The following is a 14,468-nucleotide window of genomic DNA, read 5'->3' on the forward strand; positions in this document are numbered from 1 at the left end:
TTCGCCTGTTCCCCCTCTCTCTGCCTTCCATCCATTTTTCTCTCCTTCTCCTCCTCCTCACTCCTCAGCGTCCTTTTTCCTTCCACTCTCTCTCTTCAGGTTTTCCTTGCATTTACCTTCAAATCCATCACCATGTCTGACGAGGTACGTTATGCCAGCATTACTATGCTCTGATTGCCGACACCCAATCCGGCATCTTCCATTGTTGCATCACTGCAACTGCTGGGCTTCTGGGCTCCTGGGCTTCTGGAAGCCTTGCTTGCATCGTGCACCCCTTTCCCACCCCCACCTATATGTCCATTTGTTCCTGCAGGCAATGCATAATATCTTCCGTCTCTTCATTATACATGGTCGCCATCATGCCTATCATTGATCTATTATTGACTGACCGCCATCCTACAGCACCACGAGACCTTCGAGTCCGCCGATGCCGGCGCCTCGACCACCTACCCCATGCAGTGCTCTGCTCTGCGCAAGAACGGTCACGTTGTCATCAAGGGTCGCCCCTGCAAGATCGTCGACATGTCCACCTCCAAGACTGGCAAGCACGGTCACGCCAAGGTCCACCTTGTCGCCCTTGACATCTTCACCGGCAAGAAGTACGAGGATCTGTCTCCCTCCACCCACAACATGGACGTCCCCAACGTCTACCGCAAGGAATACCAGCTCGTGAGTGATCCAACGTGATACGGAACATTACAGTTGCTAACACTTCCACAGCTCGACGTCACTGACGACGGCTTCCTTTCCCTGATGGATGAGGATGGAAGCACCAAGGATGATGTCAAGCTCCCTGAGGGTGAGATTGGTGACAAGATCGAGCGCATGTTCAGAGAGGAGGAGAAGGACTGCAGTAAGTGGAAATCCTATTATGTGACCATTCTCAATTCCGCATCTAACCATACCCTACAGACGTCACTGTCCTCACCTCCATGGGTGAGCAGTGCTGCATGGATGTCAAGGAGGCTCCCCAGGGCAAATAAACGCCTTAATCGTGTTCACGGATCTTGTGACTGCCCTGTCAGCTTTTCTGTGCTCCAAAATGGCCTTGCTGTCTTCGCCCATGTGTCAGGTCGGACAAGACACATGGTCACGTTACGACATAATCTGCTTCAATATAAACTTGGGTATGTGAGCCAGTGGCGCTAGTCACGTTCACTTGGCAGCATAAATCGTGCTCTGTCAGAGGAACAGCTCTTGAAATCAGCACCGTCACGATAGTTTTACGAATAAAAAACCTATTATTGTTCCAACCAGGTTTCGCGCTGTAGTTGTAGCATATACATGTCTTCTTAATCACGTCTGTAATCACTTTGGAGTGATTTGCAATCATAATCTTTGGTTTGACCAGGCCTCGGCGAAAGAACATGGCCGTAAATTGCCAATCTTAAAAGGTTGTAAAGTGTTGTGGATACTGGCTATGTCACGGGTTGATGTACATTGTATGGTTGCGACAGGGGGAAAATTTTTTGATCAGTACGGGAAATCCATCTTACCATTCGACATTGACCCGTCCATACCTTAGGGACTCAGGTCCTCACTTCTTCATCTACTCTGCGACCACAAGAATGAAGATTACTGCCCTGGATGGAGTACATCACACGAGGGGTCTGTGGACAGGAAGGGTGCCGTGAAACGCGGTATTACCTTGACAATGGCCTCTGGTTTTGTAGGCGGGGTCACCAGCAAGAGGTATGAGATGATCATGACTTGCTCTCACAACCCCACCTTTAGGCGCGCTGCTGTTGCCGATCAGACCACCACGCCATCATCCTCTAGACAACTGACGTTATTATGCCTGTAGGGGCGGCAAGTGGAAGCGGATGCAGATGATTTTGGTACTCAAGGTCGAACGAGTCGCATAAAGAAAGCGGCGGTCGAAAAGGCCCAAAGGAGTAAGCATTCACAGACGCCCGCGGCGACGGTGGACCTCAAGTCATGCATCACTAACATCAGGCAGCTTACCGGGGTCGTCAGGCATCTCGTCTATTTCTGCAAGTCTATCAACTGATTCTCTGGAAACAATCTTACACCTTGGTCCAGAGCCGCGGCTTTCCGCCAGAGTTTGAGGTATGCCTGCAGTGCACGCTTTTCCTTTCCCAATCCGGAAATACCCGTGTTCACCGTCTGTATGCGACTAACCGGGCCAACACATAGAATGTGATTCGAGACCTTTGGGCGCTCCATCTGGATACCTTCGCGGACCAGATCAATGAACTGTCAGAGCTGGATGATGAACCGCGATTCTTCAGCTCTCAGCCTGCTTCCAGCTTTGATGAACCTCCAGAGGCGAAGCTCGGTACCACGCAGACGAAATGGCCTCGACTTATCGATAGTGTGGCCCTATGCTATATTGCCGCGCTGCTAATGAGGCTTCCTGTGAGCATTGAGGATTTCCATGGGTATTTCCACCCTGACAGCTCGTTTCGTTATCGTTCATACACTGACCTGAGCTCGATATAGGATGGCTATACGGGGAGAGATGCCCTTTATCAGAATCATCAAAGATATTCCCCGCGAGATGCGCGATCGACTCCCTCCGCAATTTATCGCCATTCTTGAAACTACGGTAAGTCCTGGCTGTCATCACGAACGGAGCGTTTTTTATGTCCTAATCGTGAGATAGAAATTGATTCAGGCCGAGCATCTTCATGGAGCCGTGGCAGATCTCCTTTCGTACTATCACCATCGATTCGACATGCAATTTCCGCCTTTGAACTGGCCCTTCTTGCTGTATAGATACATTAGGAGGCTTGCGCTGCCGAGTGAGTGGGACCTTGCTAGCATGTTACATTGCATCCTAACCATATGTGTCTAGTCGACATCTATCCCGCCGTCAAAAGGCTACAGCACCTGCTGGGGTTCTCTTTCGCATACCCCACGGGTACAAGTGGCAGGAGAAGACCACTTCAATTGCCGGAAGTACAAGTGGTTGTCCTGATTGTCATTTCTACCAAGCTTCTATTCCCTTTCGACGACTACAACAGATACCCTCTTTCTTCGAAGGAACCTTCTGTTCAGGTCATCGACTGGATGCTTTGGGCACAGAACCAACGGATTTTTGACCGTGGGAGGACCTCTGACGGTATGCTGGGCAAGGGGAATGAGATCTCAGTGACCGAAAAAGACATAATGAGCATGACCCCGTCCCAGATAGATGAGTATATGGATTGGTACGAGAGCTCCTGGCTCGACCACAGCAAAGGTAATACAATCCCTAAACTGCTTTTCTTTAGGGCGTCTAGACTGACTTCGACCTAGCACAAAATCCATTGGCCAGCTTCTTCCCAGTCAGTGTCAATGCAAGTGAGAGTCAGACAGCCAGCGCTTCCGTAGAGGGGAATGATGCGGAGGCTCTGCTTTCGATGCTGCGAACCTCTACGAGTCAACTGAAATCTACCAAGGTCATCACTGGGGAGAGTATTGATACACCCCGACCAGGCTCCGCCTACGCGCGCTACCGAACGGAGGCCGATCTTCCTGATACGGCAAGGCCCTTCTTCGAGACTACTGCCAAAGTAGCTGGAATCTCGCTCTCCACTCTTGTCAGGGCGGTGTCGCAGGCGGAACATAAGATAACCAGATGGCTGGAAGAGCACCGACGGGTTGAAGCGATCAAGGATACGTTGGACGCGGACTCCTCCAGAGAAACTAGCGAAATGGATGATCAAGATGTCTGAGACTGGAGAATGAGAATGACGAGATGTACATCTACAAGTGAGAATGCAGCTGCGTGGACTGTGCATCTTTGGCGGGGATGAATATAGAACGCAGTGTGAGAGCCTCGGCCTGTCCATGAAGTTCCCAGAGAGCCAAGGCTCATATCAATGGAGAGAATACGGTCTCAATCACGAGGTCAAAAGAACTGAGGAGTAGTGGGCATGACCGTGGACGGCTGCAGTATTGAGGAATATCGACCAACCAGGATGCAATGGTCTAAACTGCATACCCGCAAACTTGATAAACTGAAAGCCTGGTGCAACTACGCGTGTGCCAAATAAAGAAACCAGAGAGCTCCGTTCGATGATGTATGGATGATGGATCGGTACCGTATTGTATGGCAGACTATGGACTATGGAGACATGCGGAGGGGCGCCCCGAGCGGAACGGACTGCCCTAAACCCTGATCACGTGCGGAGCCCGTCCACCTCTTGCTAAGCGAGAAATGGTGAAATTGACATCGCCTCTTCCGACCGACCCATTCAGCGAGATCGTCAGCCAGCAACAACGAAAACCGCAGCCAGTACGTATAGCACTACCATGATGAAGAGGGATATATTCAAGTCTGGGAAATCGCAAAACTAACATGCCGTTTTTTCCGCGCTCGTACAGTGCAGATGTAGGTCTTCCCCAGAGCAAAAGTCTTGAAGCCGTCACGAATACTTCCCAATGCCATACAACGCCATTCGATCTCGAAAAAAGGAGAAGAAACCGGGAACACCTTTGGAAAATGACATGGTGGAGGGAATTCCAGGAGGGGAAGAGAACAATTCGCTGACCAGTGGTTCTTTTCGAATTCCATAGTTTCGTCAAGACCCTCACGGGTAAGACCATTACCCTCGACGTCGAGTCGAGCGACACCATCGACAACGTCAAGACCAAGATCCAGGATAAGGAGGGTATCCCCCCGGATCAGCAGCGTCTCATCTTCGCTGGTAAGCAGCTCGAGGATGGCCGCACCCTGAGCGACTACAACATCCAGAAGGTATGAGCGACTCTTCCTCCGAAACATGATTCTTTTTCGCACATCGGTTCAGACGTTTAATGTTCGCTGCGCCTGGGGTCTCGGGGTTATTGGGTTGGAAAGGTGTTCTGGGGTATTCGATATGGAAAGCTACGGTCGCCTTGCGTCAATCTTTGGTGACGAATATCCTGTCTGGTTGATGATGGGGCGTTTGCTTGTCTCAAGTCCTTCGGGACCGCGTGCATCTTTACATTCCATTATCCTTGGAAGATTATCACCCTCGGAAACCTCACCCAGCGCTGCGAACCGCGAACGATCCGACCAGCATGTGCGATCAGGGAGGGAATTCCGTTGGCTAACGCAATGCTCGTCAAATAGGAGTCCACCCTTCACCTCGTCCTCCGTCTCCGTGGTGGTATCATCGAGCCCTCCCTCAAGGCCCTCGCCTCCAAGTACAACTGCGAGAAGTCCATCTGCCGCAAGTGCTACGTACGTTCCCACCCATTCCCTTCAGGATCGACCTCCCAGCGGCTACCTTTCACCTTCTCCGCGCAACCGACCAATCCATCTAACATGTCCCAAATAGGCTCGTCTCCCTCCCCGTGCCACCAACTGCCGCAAGAAGAAGTGCGGTCACACCAACCAGCTCCGCCCCAAGAAGAAGCTCAAGTAAACGATTCTCCTGTTACGGTTTTTCTGCGTTGCTGGGGCGAGGAAAGCGCTGCTGGGGTTGTTACGACCGGATTGCAACGTAGGGTATTACACGGCGTTGGAATGATAAAACATTATGGCCGAAGTCAAATGTCCATAGTTGGCTGCTCGGAAGAAGTTGCAATCGAAATACAATTGTAAAATTCAAATTCCCTTTGGTCCATTTTGATTTATTGTGGAGGGAAAAGTAGGAAAGGTACACATCATACCCGCAGTGCTGTCGCGCCGCTTTGGGAAAGTTGAAACAAACAAGAGAGGAAAACATACTTAACATTTGTCGCGCGCCACAACGGATTTGAAATAGCGTTTTTCAGAATAGGGAAAAGTCATGGACCTTTAACATGGGTGCTACCTGAGCACAAGCGTCTGAACTGGGGTCTAGATGCGGGCCCTTTTCCTGCTTTTCGATAAGATGTGACTTCCTGGGCCACTAATGACGCCCATGTTTTCTTTTTCCGTCTTTCCCCCACAGCCCTTCCCAGCCTAGAGCATGAGCATCTGCGCCTTGCCATCATTGTTATCATCGCCGTCGCTCTTGTTCTTCTTCGAGACCGGGCTTCCGTGACTGTATTTGCATTTTCATGTATTAGCAAGCCGTGCCAATTGTATCATGGAAGACCCAAGGATTCGTAGAAAAAGAGATGTGGAAAAGGAGGGAACTCACGCAAAGAACAAGATCTTGATGGCCAAGGCAAAGCCGGCATGCAGCAGGACGACCAGGATCAGCAGGATCCTGCTGGCCTTGGCGTCGGTGGCGCTGAGCACGGGGTAGAGGTTGCGCAGGAGGAAGAAGACGGACCAGCCGAAGCCGACGCCGACGAGGGCCCAGTTCAGGGCGGTGAGGGGGCTCCAGCTGACGAGGGCGACGGCGATCCAGACGAGGTTGGAGTAGCCGTAGAGCGCCCACGACTCGACCAGGTCGGCGCTGGAGCTGCCGAACCAGCGGAGCGCGCCCCAGAGAGCGACGGGGAGGACGCCCGTGTACCCGTACACCAGGCCCGCGGCGCCGGACAGCAGCGTGAAGTCGTAGGCGAAGTGCGCGTCGTCGTTGTTGCTCAGCCACTGCGAGATCGTGCCCGTCAAAAACAAAATCACCACCACCGTCGTCGCGATCCAGAACGGCCCGTACAGGTCCGGATTCCCCTCCAGCACGTCCAGGAAGTTGTTGCGCGGGTACACCGTCGCCACGCACCGCCGCAGCACCTCGTTCGTGTCCACGTCGAAGAACTGCGCGTAGTAGTGGATCGTCCACCACGTGTGCTTCGTCGGCGTGCCCCCCGGCGACCGGTCCCGCCGGCCGCCGCCGCTGCGCGAGGTGCTGTGGTCGCCTCCGCCGCCGCCTAGGAATGGGGTCGAGTCTTGTTGGATTTTGGCGGTGCGCGGGTCGTTCTCGAAGTCTGGATTTAGGGTAGGTGGTAAGTAGAGGGTTGGGGGTTGTGAAGATCTGCTATGGAGTTTGGCCTTACTCGAACGGTGGAATTCAAGGTCCTCCTGAAGGTCGGTGTGGCCGAGGTCGCCCTGTGCATTTGGTTAGAATGACATTAGCTGGGATTCCCTGGGATGACTGGCAATGTTCCCTCAGTGATGCAGTGGTGCATTGCTTACCTCGGCGTCCACGTCGACTACCACATCATAGCCCTGGTTTGCCATCGGGAGGAGGGCTGGTTTATTTGGAATTGTCAAGGGAAAGGTGGTTTCGTTGTGGTGGTGCAGGTTGCGGGAGTTCGTTGCAACTGAAGAGTACACATCAGCGAACAAGCAGCTCGGGAAAGCCACGCACCAGCCACCATTTATGTGGAGCTTGGCTCTCCATGCCGCCCGCTGCTGAAACCACTCAGCTACGTACTCGTATCAACGTCCGCATGGACAAGATGGCGAAATTTACTTTGCAATCATGCTGGATCTTGGGCCTGGGGGAATGTTCGGCCATACAATCACTTTTGTTATTTATACACTCATGTCCAAAAGTTCTATGCCAACGGGGAAATTAGTACTGTATAGTATACAGCTCTAGATACAACCATCATAGACAGTCCATCCTCCTCTATAGATATTCGGATGAGAAGAGACGGCACTATTGAGCTAGTCACAAATAGCCGCGGTGCTGCAATGTCGATTTGAATCGACCCAGATAGGACCAGATGGTACTGTCGAGTCCCTTGCGTCTTATATAGATCGACATCGCCCCAATCAAGACGGTGACGGCCACCGAACCGATTGTTCTCCTGTGGTTCCATAGGAACTCAACTGCCTTTTCTCTGCCCTCCTCGTAGCGTAGCTGCCGTGTTTGCTGTCTGAAGTATTTAAGAGCTTCATCTTTGCTATGAGTAGGCACGAGTCCCCTGGATGTCTTGAGGGCGCTGCATGATGGGACCTGCTTCCAAGCCCCGAATGGCAACGATTCCGGCGGATAGTCTTTGAAAAGTCGGACGGCAGCTAGGATCAACCCGTCAAGGTCTAGAGGATTGGGTAATTTTGATAGGGTGAAGTGGAGCATCTCTGGCTCTTCTTCGGGAATTTCAAGCAGTTCTTGCTTGCGGGAGAGAATGATCGCTGCGAAGAGGTATGCCGACACCACGGGTTCCTCAGCTAGCAGGAAATCGAACAGGCGAGCAATGTCGCTATACTCCTGGATATCATGTGCATACAAGGTCAAAGTCGCCGCGAGGGCAAAGAAGGGTTGGATCCCGGCAAGGTGGTGGCGTAATGACGAGTCGGCCAGCTCAATAATCGCCGGCAGTAGTTGTAAGTGTTTCAAGGCAGGAGAAAGAGTCGGGAGCATGTAGTCTCGGATCCGCAGGAGCGAGATCTGCGCAACGGCAGGAGCAGCCTCATGGCCGCCAAGCACAAGGTAGAGCACTTGCACGATATCATGGTACCCTTGGAAGTAGCACAGCATTGGATATTTCCGCAGAACTTGCTTGATGAGTTGAGAAAGCTCATCTTTCTTCCTCGAGATCTCCTCTTCAGAACCTATTCCAGTGATTAGTTGGCGAGGTGCTGAGTTGGCGAGGTGCTGAGTTGGCCGAGGGAAAGCATACCATCAGGGTAGTAGACGAAAGACCGATTTACATCTAGCTGGATCTGCTCCTCGTCCACATGCGGTGGCAGGTCTTCCCACCCCGTGAAGTCGTGAACAGACTCTCTTCGATCGCACTGAAGGAGAATGGGCCCTGAACAGGTCTGATGTCAGTCACGTAAGGCAGAGTTTCGAGATTACAGGGACTTACAAGCCACTCGTCTAATATCGTCATTTAAGAAGCCACCCTCAGAAGTTGCATAGGAAACCAATGCGTCGAAGTCACGCAGGTCGCATGCTTGGCGGATGGCGTTCGCCTTTTCAGTTGCACGAGCTTCAAGTGCCTCCTCAACCGACGAGTCGGTCGTATGCAGAGATTCCTCAGTTACTATGCTGCTCTGCTCCTTCTCGTCGACCGTGTCCGGGTCGCCCGCCGGCTCGCTGACCTGGGGCTGGTGATGATCCATTATTGCCGGGGCAGGCAATGGGATGTTGTGGCCAGCCTCGTCCAGTAACTCACCGTGCCGTTTGAGGCTAAAGGTGACAAAGATGTTGTATGGAGACGAGCTCAGGAAAGACAGACGGGGTCCGTCCGATAATGTACTAAGGCGATTATCTATAAATCCACCTCAATGCGCACTAGGCAAGACCGGCAAATGGAGATACTTTGCATGCAGATGACGATCGAACCTCAAGTCATTTCGATAAGTCGGCTTATTGTCAGTCTATGTTTGGGCAAGAGGAACCCTACAGTGCCAGCCTGATGCCATCGGGTACTGGATTAAAGAAGATAGTTGGAAGAAATGTTCCAAGGAAAAAGAGACGAGTGGTCTTTGACATCCGCGGAAGTGGCTGCAATCGAATCCCAAAGGAGATGTTTTGAAGCCTTGCAGCCTTAGGCCAAGAGGCTGCACCCTCCGACCGCCCAAAGAAGAAGTAAGGGAAGCCGCAGGCATCGAACAACTACGGAGTTAGTCTAAGTTACGGAGTACCTAGTAATGATCCGCGTCAACCGTCAACCCCTCCGGCAAGTTGTGCACATCACGTCACTATCTTCGCCCTTGTCATTGGTAAGGCTGGACAATAAATAGAGTCTACCATCAATCGATTGATTTTTATTTCTCCTGTATCTGTCAGTTATAGCCTTGACCTGGCCAGGAGACTGAGCGCACTCCTTCACCATGCGTGCCTGAAAGCACAGCTGCAAGTTTGGAGGTAGCGAGCGGCCTATGGCATCATACCTACCAGAACTAAACATACTTACCCGCTAGTCGATTCTCCCACAATCTGCCCGCGCTGGGATTTCGCGGTTAGCAACTGCAGCCAAAACCGCAAGGCTGACGCCCAATTCCTTTAATCTCAGACACGATTGAGATTGACCGGATCACGGGATCACGGCTTGGGCGACACTCAACAATATTATGAGACACTGATATCGTTCCTATTATCAGCGCGCAGCAAGTGGTGTCTGCAGACCCTTGCATCGTAGGTTTTCTTTCCCCCCCCCCCCCCACAAAGAACATGTGTTGATCTGTTTCAGAATTAGCTCACGGATTAGCTACAACATATTATTCCTCCTTTGCATGACGGCTATTCATGTTTCTGCAGATCGTTTCTTCCAGCTACATTTGCGGAGAGACCTCGCGTTCGCTGTCCACTCAGTCTTCGGCTTTTGCTCTACTCGTTTTCGGAGTGGCATGTGGTTCCTGGACTGTCTTGAGCATGGTTAAGGCAGGACCGCACGAGCCGTAGTGTCATCAAATCTGGGATTTCTCAAAGTCTCCTTCATTTTTGTAAAAGAGGAATTTGAACCCGACAGGCGCTTGAGGTTATTCGCAAAGCTTGCTCAATTCAGGCCACGCTACGACATTTCTAACCGCTTAGCCAGTCTTGTCAGACAGTACTTTTGCGGCGCTTGTTATATTATCATCCGTCGCTGCAGGCCTTTCTTATAGACCCTATGGCGCAACCGAGGATAGATCCAGGTCTAGCTGGAAACCACCCTGAAAATGCCCACAGTGGAGAGCCGATGGATATCGAAGCAGATGACATCTATGCAAAGCCCCAAGCTAGAGTGGGACTACTCTCGCACACTCTCGTGCCAAGCCCGATTATACAGTGGATTCTACCTGCGCGTCTAAGAGGGAAGCATCAAAATGATGTCGTGTTCGTCGGCGAGAGATGCCTTCAGATCAAGGAGGCAGTGTCCGGCGTACATCTTGAGGAAGTCACAAACAAGAATGACTTTGACTCATACATCATGGCAGCCAAGGTCATCAATGTGAGCACAGAATTACCCTGGGAAGCACAGATGAAGTTGAGCGATAGTAGATCTACCATGTCAGCAGATGCAGCCATGCATAAGGACTTGCCGCCTCAAATTCTGGTGCTTAGTCTCGCATCGAGAGAGCTCACGTTCCTGTACTACTGGAATGCTGGCGAACAGTTCATATACCACCATCGTCCATTGCCAAATGATGTCAGTGCCTTTGAGAGGTTTGGTCGAAACATCGCTGTAGAGCCGAGGTGAGTGTTCCCGGTCAGAAAGATGGTCATTGGGCTGAGAATTTTTGCAGATCTCGAGTTGTTGCAGTTAGTGCTTCTTCGGACTACTTTGGAGTCTTCGTACTCAAGGAGCCTGCTGTCCTTCAGTCACAGATGGCACAAAACAAACTGGACCCAATAGCAGAGGTATGTGCATGACGTTTATCAAAAACAATCTGCGGCCACTGACTCCCTTGTCTATGAATCTAGGAACGCTTCTTTCGTGTCGACGGCGATATCATCTCAATGGAGTTTTTATATCCTACCAATGAGGATGGAGATAAGATCATCTTACTTCTACTCATCGCCCAGGATCACGTCACGTATGCCGTCTGTTATGAATGGAACGCCTATGAGTCGCTACGACAAGCAGCCCCAAAAGTGACCAGAAAAGTGCTGCCGCTTGAGGACAGGCTACCTACCATGCTCATCCCCTTGACTAAGACCTCATCATTCATTCTCGTCACTACAACCTCGATGGCTGTATACCAGAATAAACTCGATCCTCAAAGGCAACCAACTAGATACCCGCTTCCAGTTCCTGATCGTGAATCTCAGCGACAACCACTTTGGACCAGATGGGCAAGGCCTTTACGCAATTGGTTATACAACCAAAAGCACGACGACATTTATTTGTGCCGGGAGGACGGCAGGGTCTTTTATTTGAGTGTCGGCAATGAGGGCGAAGTGGAGAACCAAACTCATCTAGGACAGCTATGCTGCGATGTTGACGCTGCGTTTGATATCTTGGATATCGGATACGAGGGCGGTGATCTACTTCTTGCAGCCGGCACGACAGGAGATGGCGGGCTTTTTGTTCAGAAGGCCAGGGATCATCCAAGGTGTGTTCAACGTTTCATGAACTGGACGCCAGTCACGGACTCTGCCATTGTCAGGGATGACATCGCCTCGAATTCTGGGGCTTCCAGTGATCGCTTCTTTGTTTGCTCGGCTTCTTCCTACGCGCGCGGGGCTGTGGTTGAGCTCCGTCATGGCATTGAGGCACAGAGTGGTCTAGTTGTTTCTCTAGAAGAACTCTTGAGCACGACGGGCATCTGGATCATGTCAGACGGTATGAATGGAGGCATCTTCATATTGACATCTGATCCGGTTTCTTCAATGCTTTTATATTTGGCAGCTGATTTTATGGAGGAGATCTCTGCTATCGATGAAAAAGACTCAGGCCTCGACTATGGCACACAGACTCTTGCCGCCGGATGCACTGACACAGGAGCCATCATTCAAGTGACGGATAAGGCTATTCATATTGGAGCAACCTCCGAGTTATGGTCCAGTTATCGCCACGAATATGGTCCTGAGCATCACATTGCAGTGGCTGCTGTCAATGGATCCTCGTTGCTTGTTGCTGCTGCAGTCCGAACCTCACATGATGTGCACCTTCACCTCAAAAGACTCGATTCGGGCGGTGGCCAAGCCCAACTACAGGATATTGGCCCTGCTTTGCCTATCCGCTATGACCCTGTATGTATGTCTATCGAGACATTGGGCTTCTGCACATATGTGTTTATAGGCACGGGCAATGGAAAGGTTCTGGTATACCGCGTAACAGACACTGTTTCTTTCGTGTCGGAAACAACCATTGCGGTTGGGAGCTCGGATGATATCTCGAAAGCTATCGACAGCCTTGCACTTATCAAGTCGATGAACGACAATTCATCTGATAAGTACAACATGTTGTGCGGTCTTCGAAGCGGAATTCTGGTCCCGTTCGAACTGATAATAGACAGCGAGATTGGACTGTCCCATGATGGTACGCACTCACACGTGTCATTTATATCATCCCATACTGATTTCTCATTATGACAGCGTTCAAGCAACTAGAACCACAGCGATTAGGACACACCTCGGTGAAGGTGCAAAGCAGGGGCGACATTGCCCTACTAACTTGTGGGCACGGATTCTGGCAAATGTCATGCAGTCAAGATTCTGTGACAACTCACTATATGACCCAAAGAGTTTGGGTCACTGACCAGAACAATGTGAGTTCTTACTACTTCTGAGAGATATGAAGTACTAACCAAGATGCTAGCCTGCCTATCATCCGAACACAGTCAACAGTTTTTGTGTATCTGCTGTTGGGGGTCCAGGCGCAGAGAATCTTTTCGACACGCTTTTCTGTGTCGCTGAGGGTCAGCTAATGATCTGTACTCTCGACCAGAAAGCGAAAACTGTTCCAAGAAGGATCGACCTACCAGGAAGTGCTAGCAGACTTACATATTCGCGGCATCTGAGGAGTCTGGTGGTCGCATATAACCAGACCGAATATGATACGGATAAAGATCCCATCCGACGCTACACTCGGCCATACATCGAGTTTGTGGACCCAGATTCGCAGCAATCCATGGCCAACACTTCGGAATCTCCCATTGACGAGAGCAGCCGTCCTTGGAGACCACAAGGAGTAGCGGGCGAGAAAATCAGCTGCATCCTAGAGTGGACGCCCAGGAAAGGTGATGAAGAATACCATTTCATCGTCATTGGTACTTCACGCAAGAACCAGCAGGACCGTGGCAGGGTCATCTTTCTTCAAGCATACCGTGATTCAACTAATCCGTCGCGGATCGAATGCAATGTGAAGCATATCCATAAGTTTGAAGGCCCGGTTTTCTCCATCGTTCCCTACGGTGATTTCACCTTGATGGTTTCGACGGGCCATATGATAGTACCGCTAGAACCCAAGCTTTCTCAAAGCCAGGGTGTTCGAACAGCAAGATACAAAATCCACTCGCCTGCGGTTCTCATGACGGCGCGTGAACCACATCTGTACCTTACAACATCACGAGAATCACTCATGATCCTCAAGGCTGGCGAGGATAAGTTGACTCTTCGTGCGCAAGACCGCCAGAAGCACGATGGTCTCTCCCACATCCATCTAGATGGCAATTCGAATCTCATCTTGACGTCCAGCAGAGGCGGTCGGGTTAGTCTTTTGACCGAGGACGGGGTCAATGAGCGCGATACCATGATGCCTCCAGCCTTGTGTGAGGCGCACCTTCCCTCCTCTGTCATAAGGCTCGGCGCAGGGGCTAGACAGTCCCCATTATTGTCTCAGTCGCCAGTGATTTACGGTACTGCTTTGAATGGTACTGTCTATCGGCTCTTGCAGCTCGATGAAAAAGAATGGCGTCTCCTTCGCCTGCTACAAAATCTATGTGTCAGGGATCCCATCTTATGTCCCTTTACGCCCAGAAGACAAAGACAACGCAATCCAACCAATCTGGCCGGCAACCATCCGTCTCAAATGCACATCGACGGTGATTGCTTGAGTCGCCTCTTGACGCGGGGTACCCAGGACCTCTTTCGCATGTTGCATTCCGACGATCCTTCTTCTGAGCAAACCCACAATTCAGCGGACATGATCTTCGAGCGATTCTCGGAGCTCACGCGAGATGTTCTTGGAGAGACTAGTTCTCCGGTCGAATCGGCGATAGGGTGGTTACGACGGATCCTTCAGGTCGAGTTTTAGATAGGGGCTATTTGATCTTGTTA

General features: G+C 51.2%; 6 protein-coding genes across 6 annotated transcripts; 3 read left to right on the forward strand and 3 right to left on the reverse strand.

Annotated features, from left to right (window-relative positions):
- The first annotated feature begins 50 nt into the window (after positions 1-50).
- Positions 51-1,283, forward strand: BO95DRAFT_439785 (Eukaryotic translation initiation factor eIF-5A). The gene is made up of 4 exons (XM_025585800.1): positions 51-144; positions 403-669; positions 721-853; positions 913-1,283. The coding sequence occupies exons 1-4, from the start codon at positions 133-135 to the stop codon at positions 981-983; spliced, it is 483 nt and encodes a 160-aa protein (XP_025445591.1). The 5' UTR covers positions 51-132; the 3' UTR covers positions 984-1,283.
- A 304-nt stretch (positions 1,284-1,587) lies between these two features.
- On the forward strand, positions 1,588-3,680 carry BO95DRAFT_355450 (TFIIB-type zinc finger domain-containing protein; the record flags this gene model as incomplete). The annotated part of the gene is made up of 8 exons (XM_025582251.1): positions 1,588-1,692; positions 1,805-1,895; positions 1,961-2,070; positions 2,158-2,402; positions 2,464-2,569; positions 2,627-2,765; positions 2,819-3,205; positions 3,262-3,680. 8 exons carry the CDS (start codon positions 1,588-1,590, stop codon positions 3,678-3,680), a joined length of 1,602 nt encoding a protein of 533 aa, XP_025445592.1.
- A 479-nt stretch (positions 3,681-4,159) lies between these two features.
- Positions 4,160-5,152, reverse strand: BO95DRAFT_439788 (uncharacterized protein). Its single transcript, XM_025585801.1, has 2 exons — positions 4,333-5,152; positions 4,160-4,243 (listed from the first exon to the last, which is right to left on the reverse strand). Exons 1-2 carry the CDS (start codon positions 4,730-4,732, stop codon positions 4,215-4,217), a joined length of 429 nt encoding a protein of 142 aa, XP_025445593.1. The 5' UTR covers positions 4,733-5,152; the 3' UTR covers positions 4,160-4,214.
- A 324-nt stretch (positions 5,153-5,476) lies between these two features.
- Positions 5,477-7,072, reverse strand: BO95DRAFT_439789 (Yip1 family protein). The gene is made up of 3 exons (XM_025585802.1): positions 7,001-7,072; positions 6,060-6,913; positions 5,477-5,960 (listed from the first exon to the last, which is right to left on the reverse strand). The coding sequence occupies exons 1-3, from the start codon at positions 7,043-7,045 to the stop codon at positions 5,879-5,881; spliced, it is 981 nt and encodes a 326-aa protein (XP_025445594.1). The 5' UTR covers positions 7,046-7,072; the 3' UTR covers positions 5,477-5,878.
- A 282-nt stretch (positions 7,073-7,354) lies between these two features.
- Positions 7,355-9,215, reverse strand: BO95DRAFT_479714 (uncharacterized protein). The gene is made up of 3 exons (XM_025590122.1): positions 8,626-9,215; positions 8,437-8,568; positions 7,355-8,368 (listed from the first exon to the last, which is right to left on the reverse strand). The coding sequence occupies exons 1-3, from the start codon at positions 8,879-8,881 to the stop codon at positions 7,482-7,484; spliced, it is 1,275 nt and encodes a 424-aa protein (XP_025445595.1). The 5' UTR covers positions 8,882-9,215; the 3' UTR covers positions 7,355-7,481.
- Positions 9,216-10,374: 1,159 nt separating this feature from the next.
- Positions 10,375-14,445, forward strand: thtA (the record flags this gene model as incomplete). Its single annotated transcript, XM_025588742.1, has 5 exons — positions 10,375-10,940; positions 10,991-11,105; positions 11,169-12,729; positions 12,786-12,958; positions 13,009-14,445. 5 exons carry the CDS (start codon positions 10,375-10,377, stop codon positions 14,443-14,445), a joined length of 3,852 nt encoding a protein of 1,283 aa, XP_025445596.1.
- Positions 14,446-14,468: the final 23 nt, after the last annotated feature.

Source organism: Aspergillus brunneoviolaceus (genome assembly GCF_003184695.1).
Source record: "Aspergillus brunneoviolaceus CBS 621.78 unplaced genomic scaffold BO95scaffold_11, whole genome shotgun sequence".
NCBI lineage: Eukaryota > Fungi > Ascomycota > Eurotiomycetes > Eurotiales > Aspergillaceae > Aspergillus > Aspergillus brunneoviolaceus.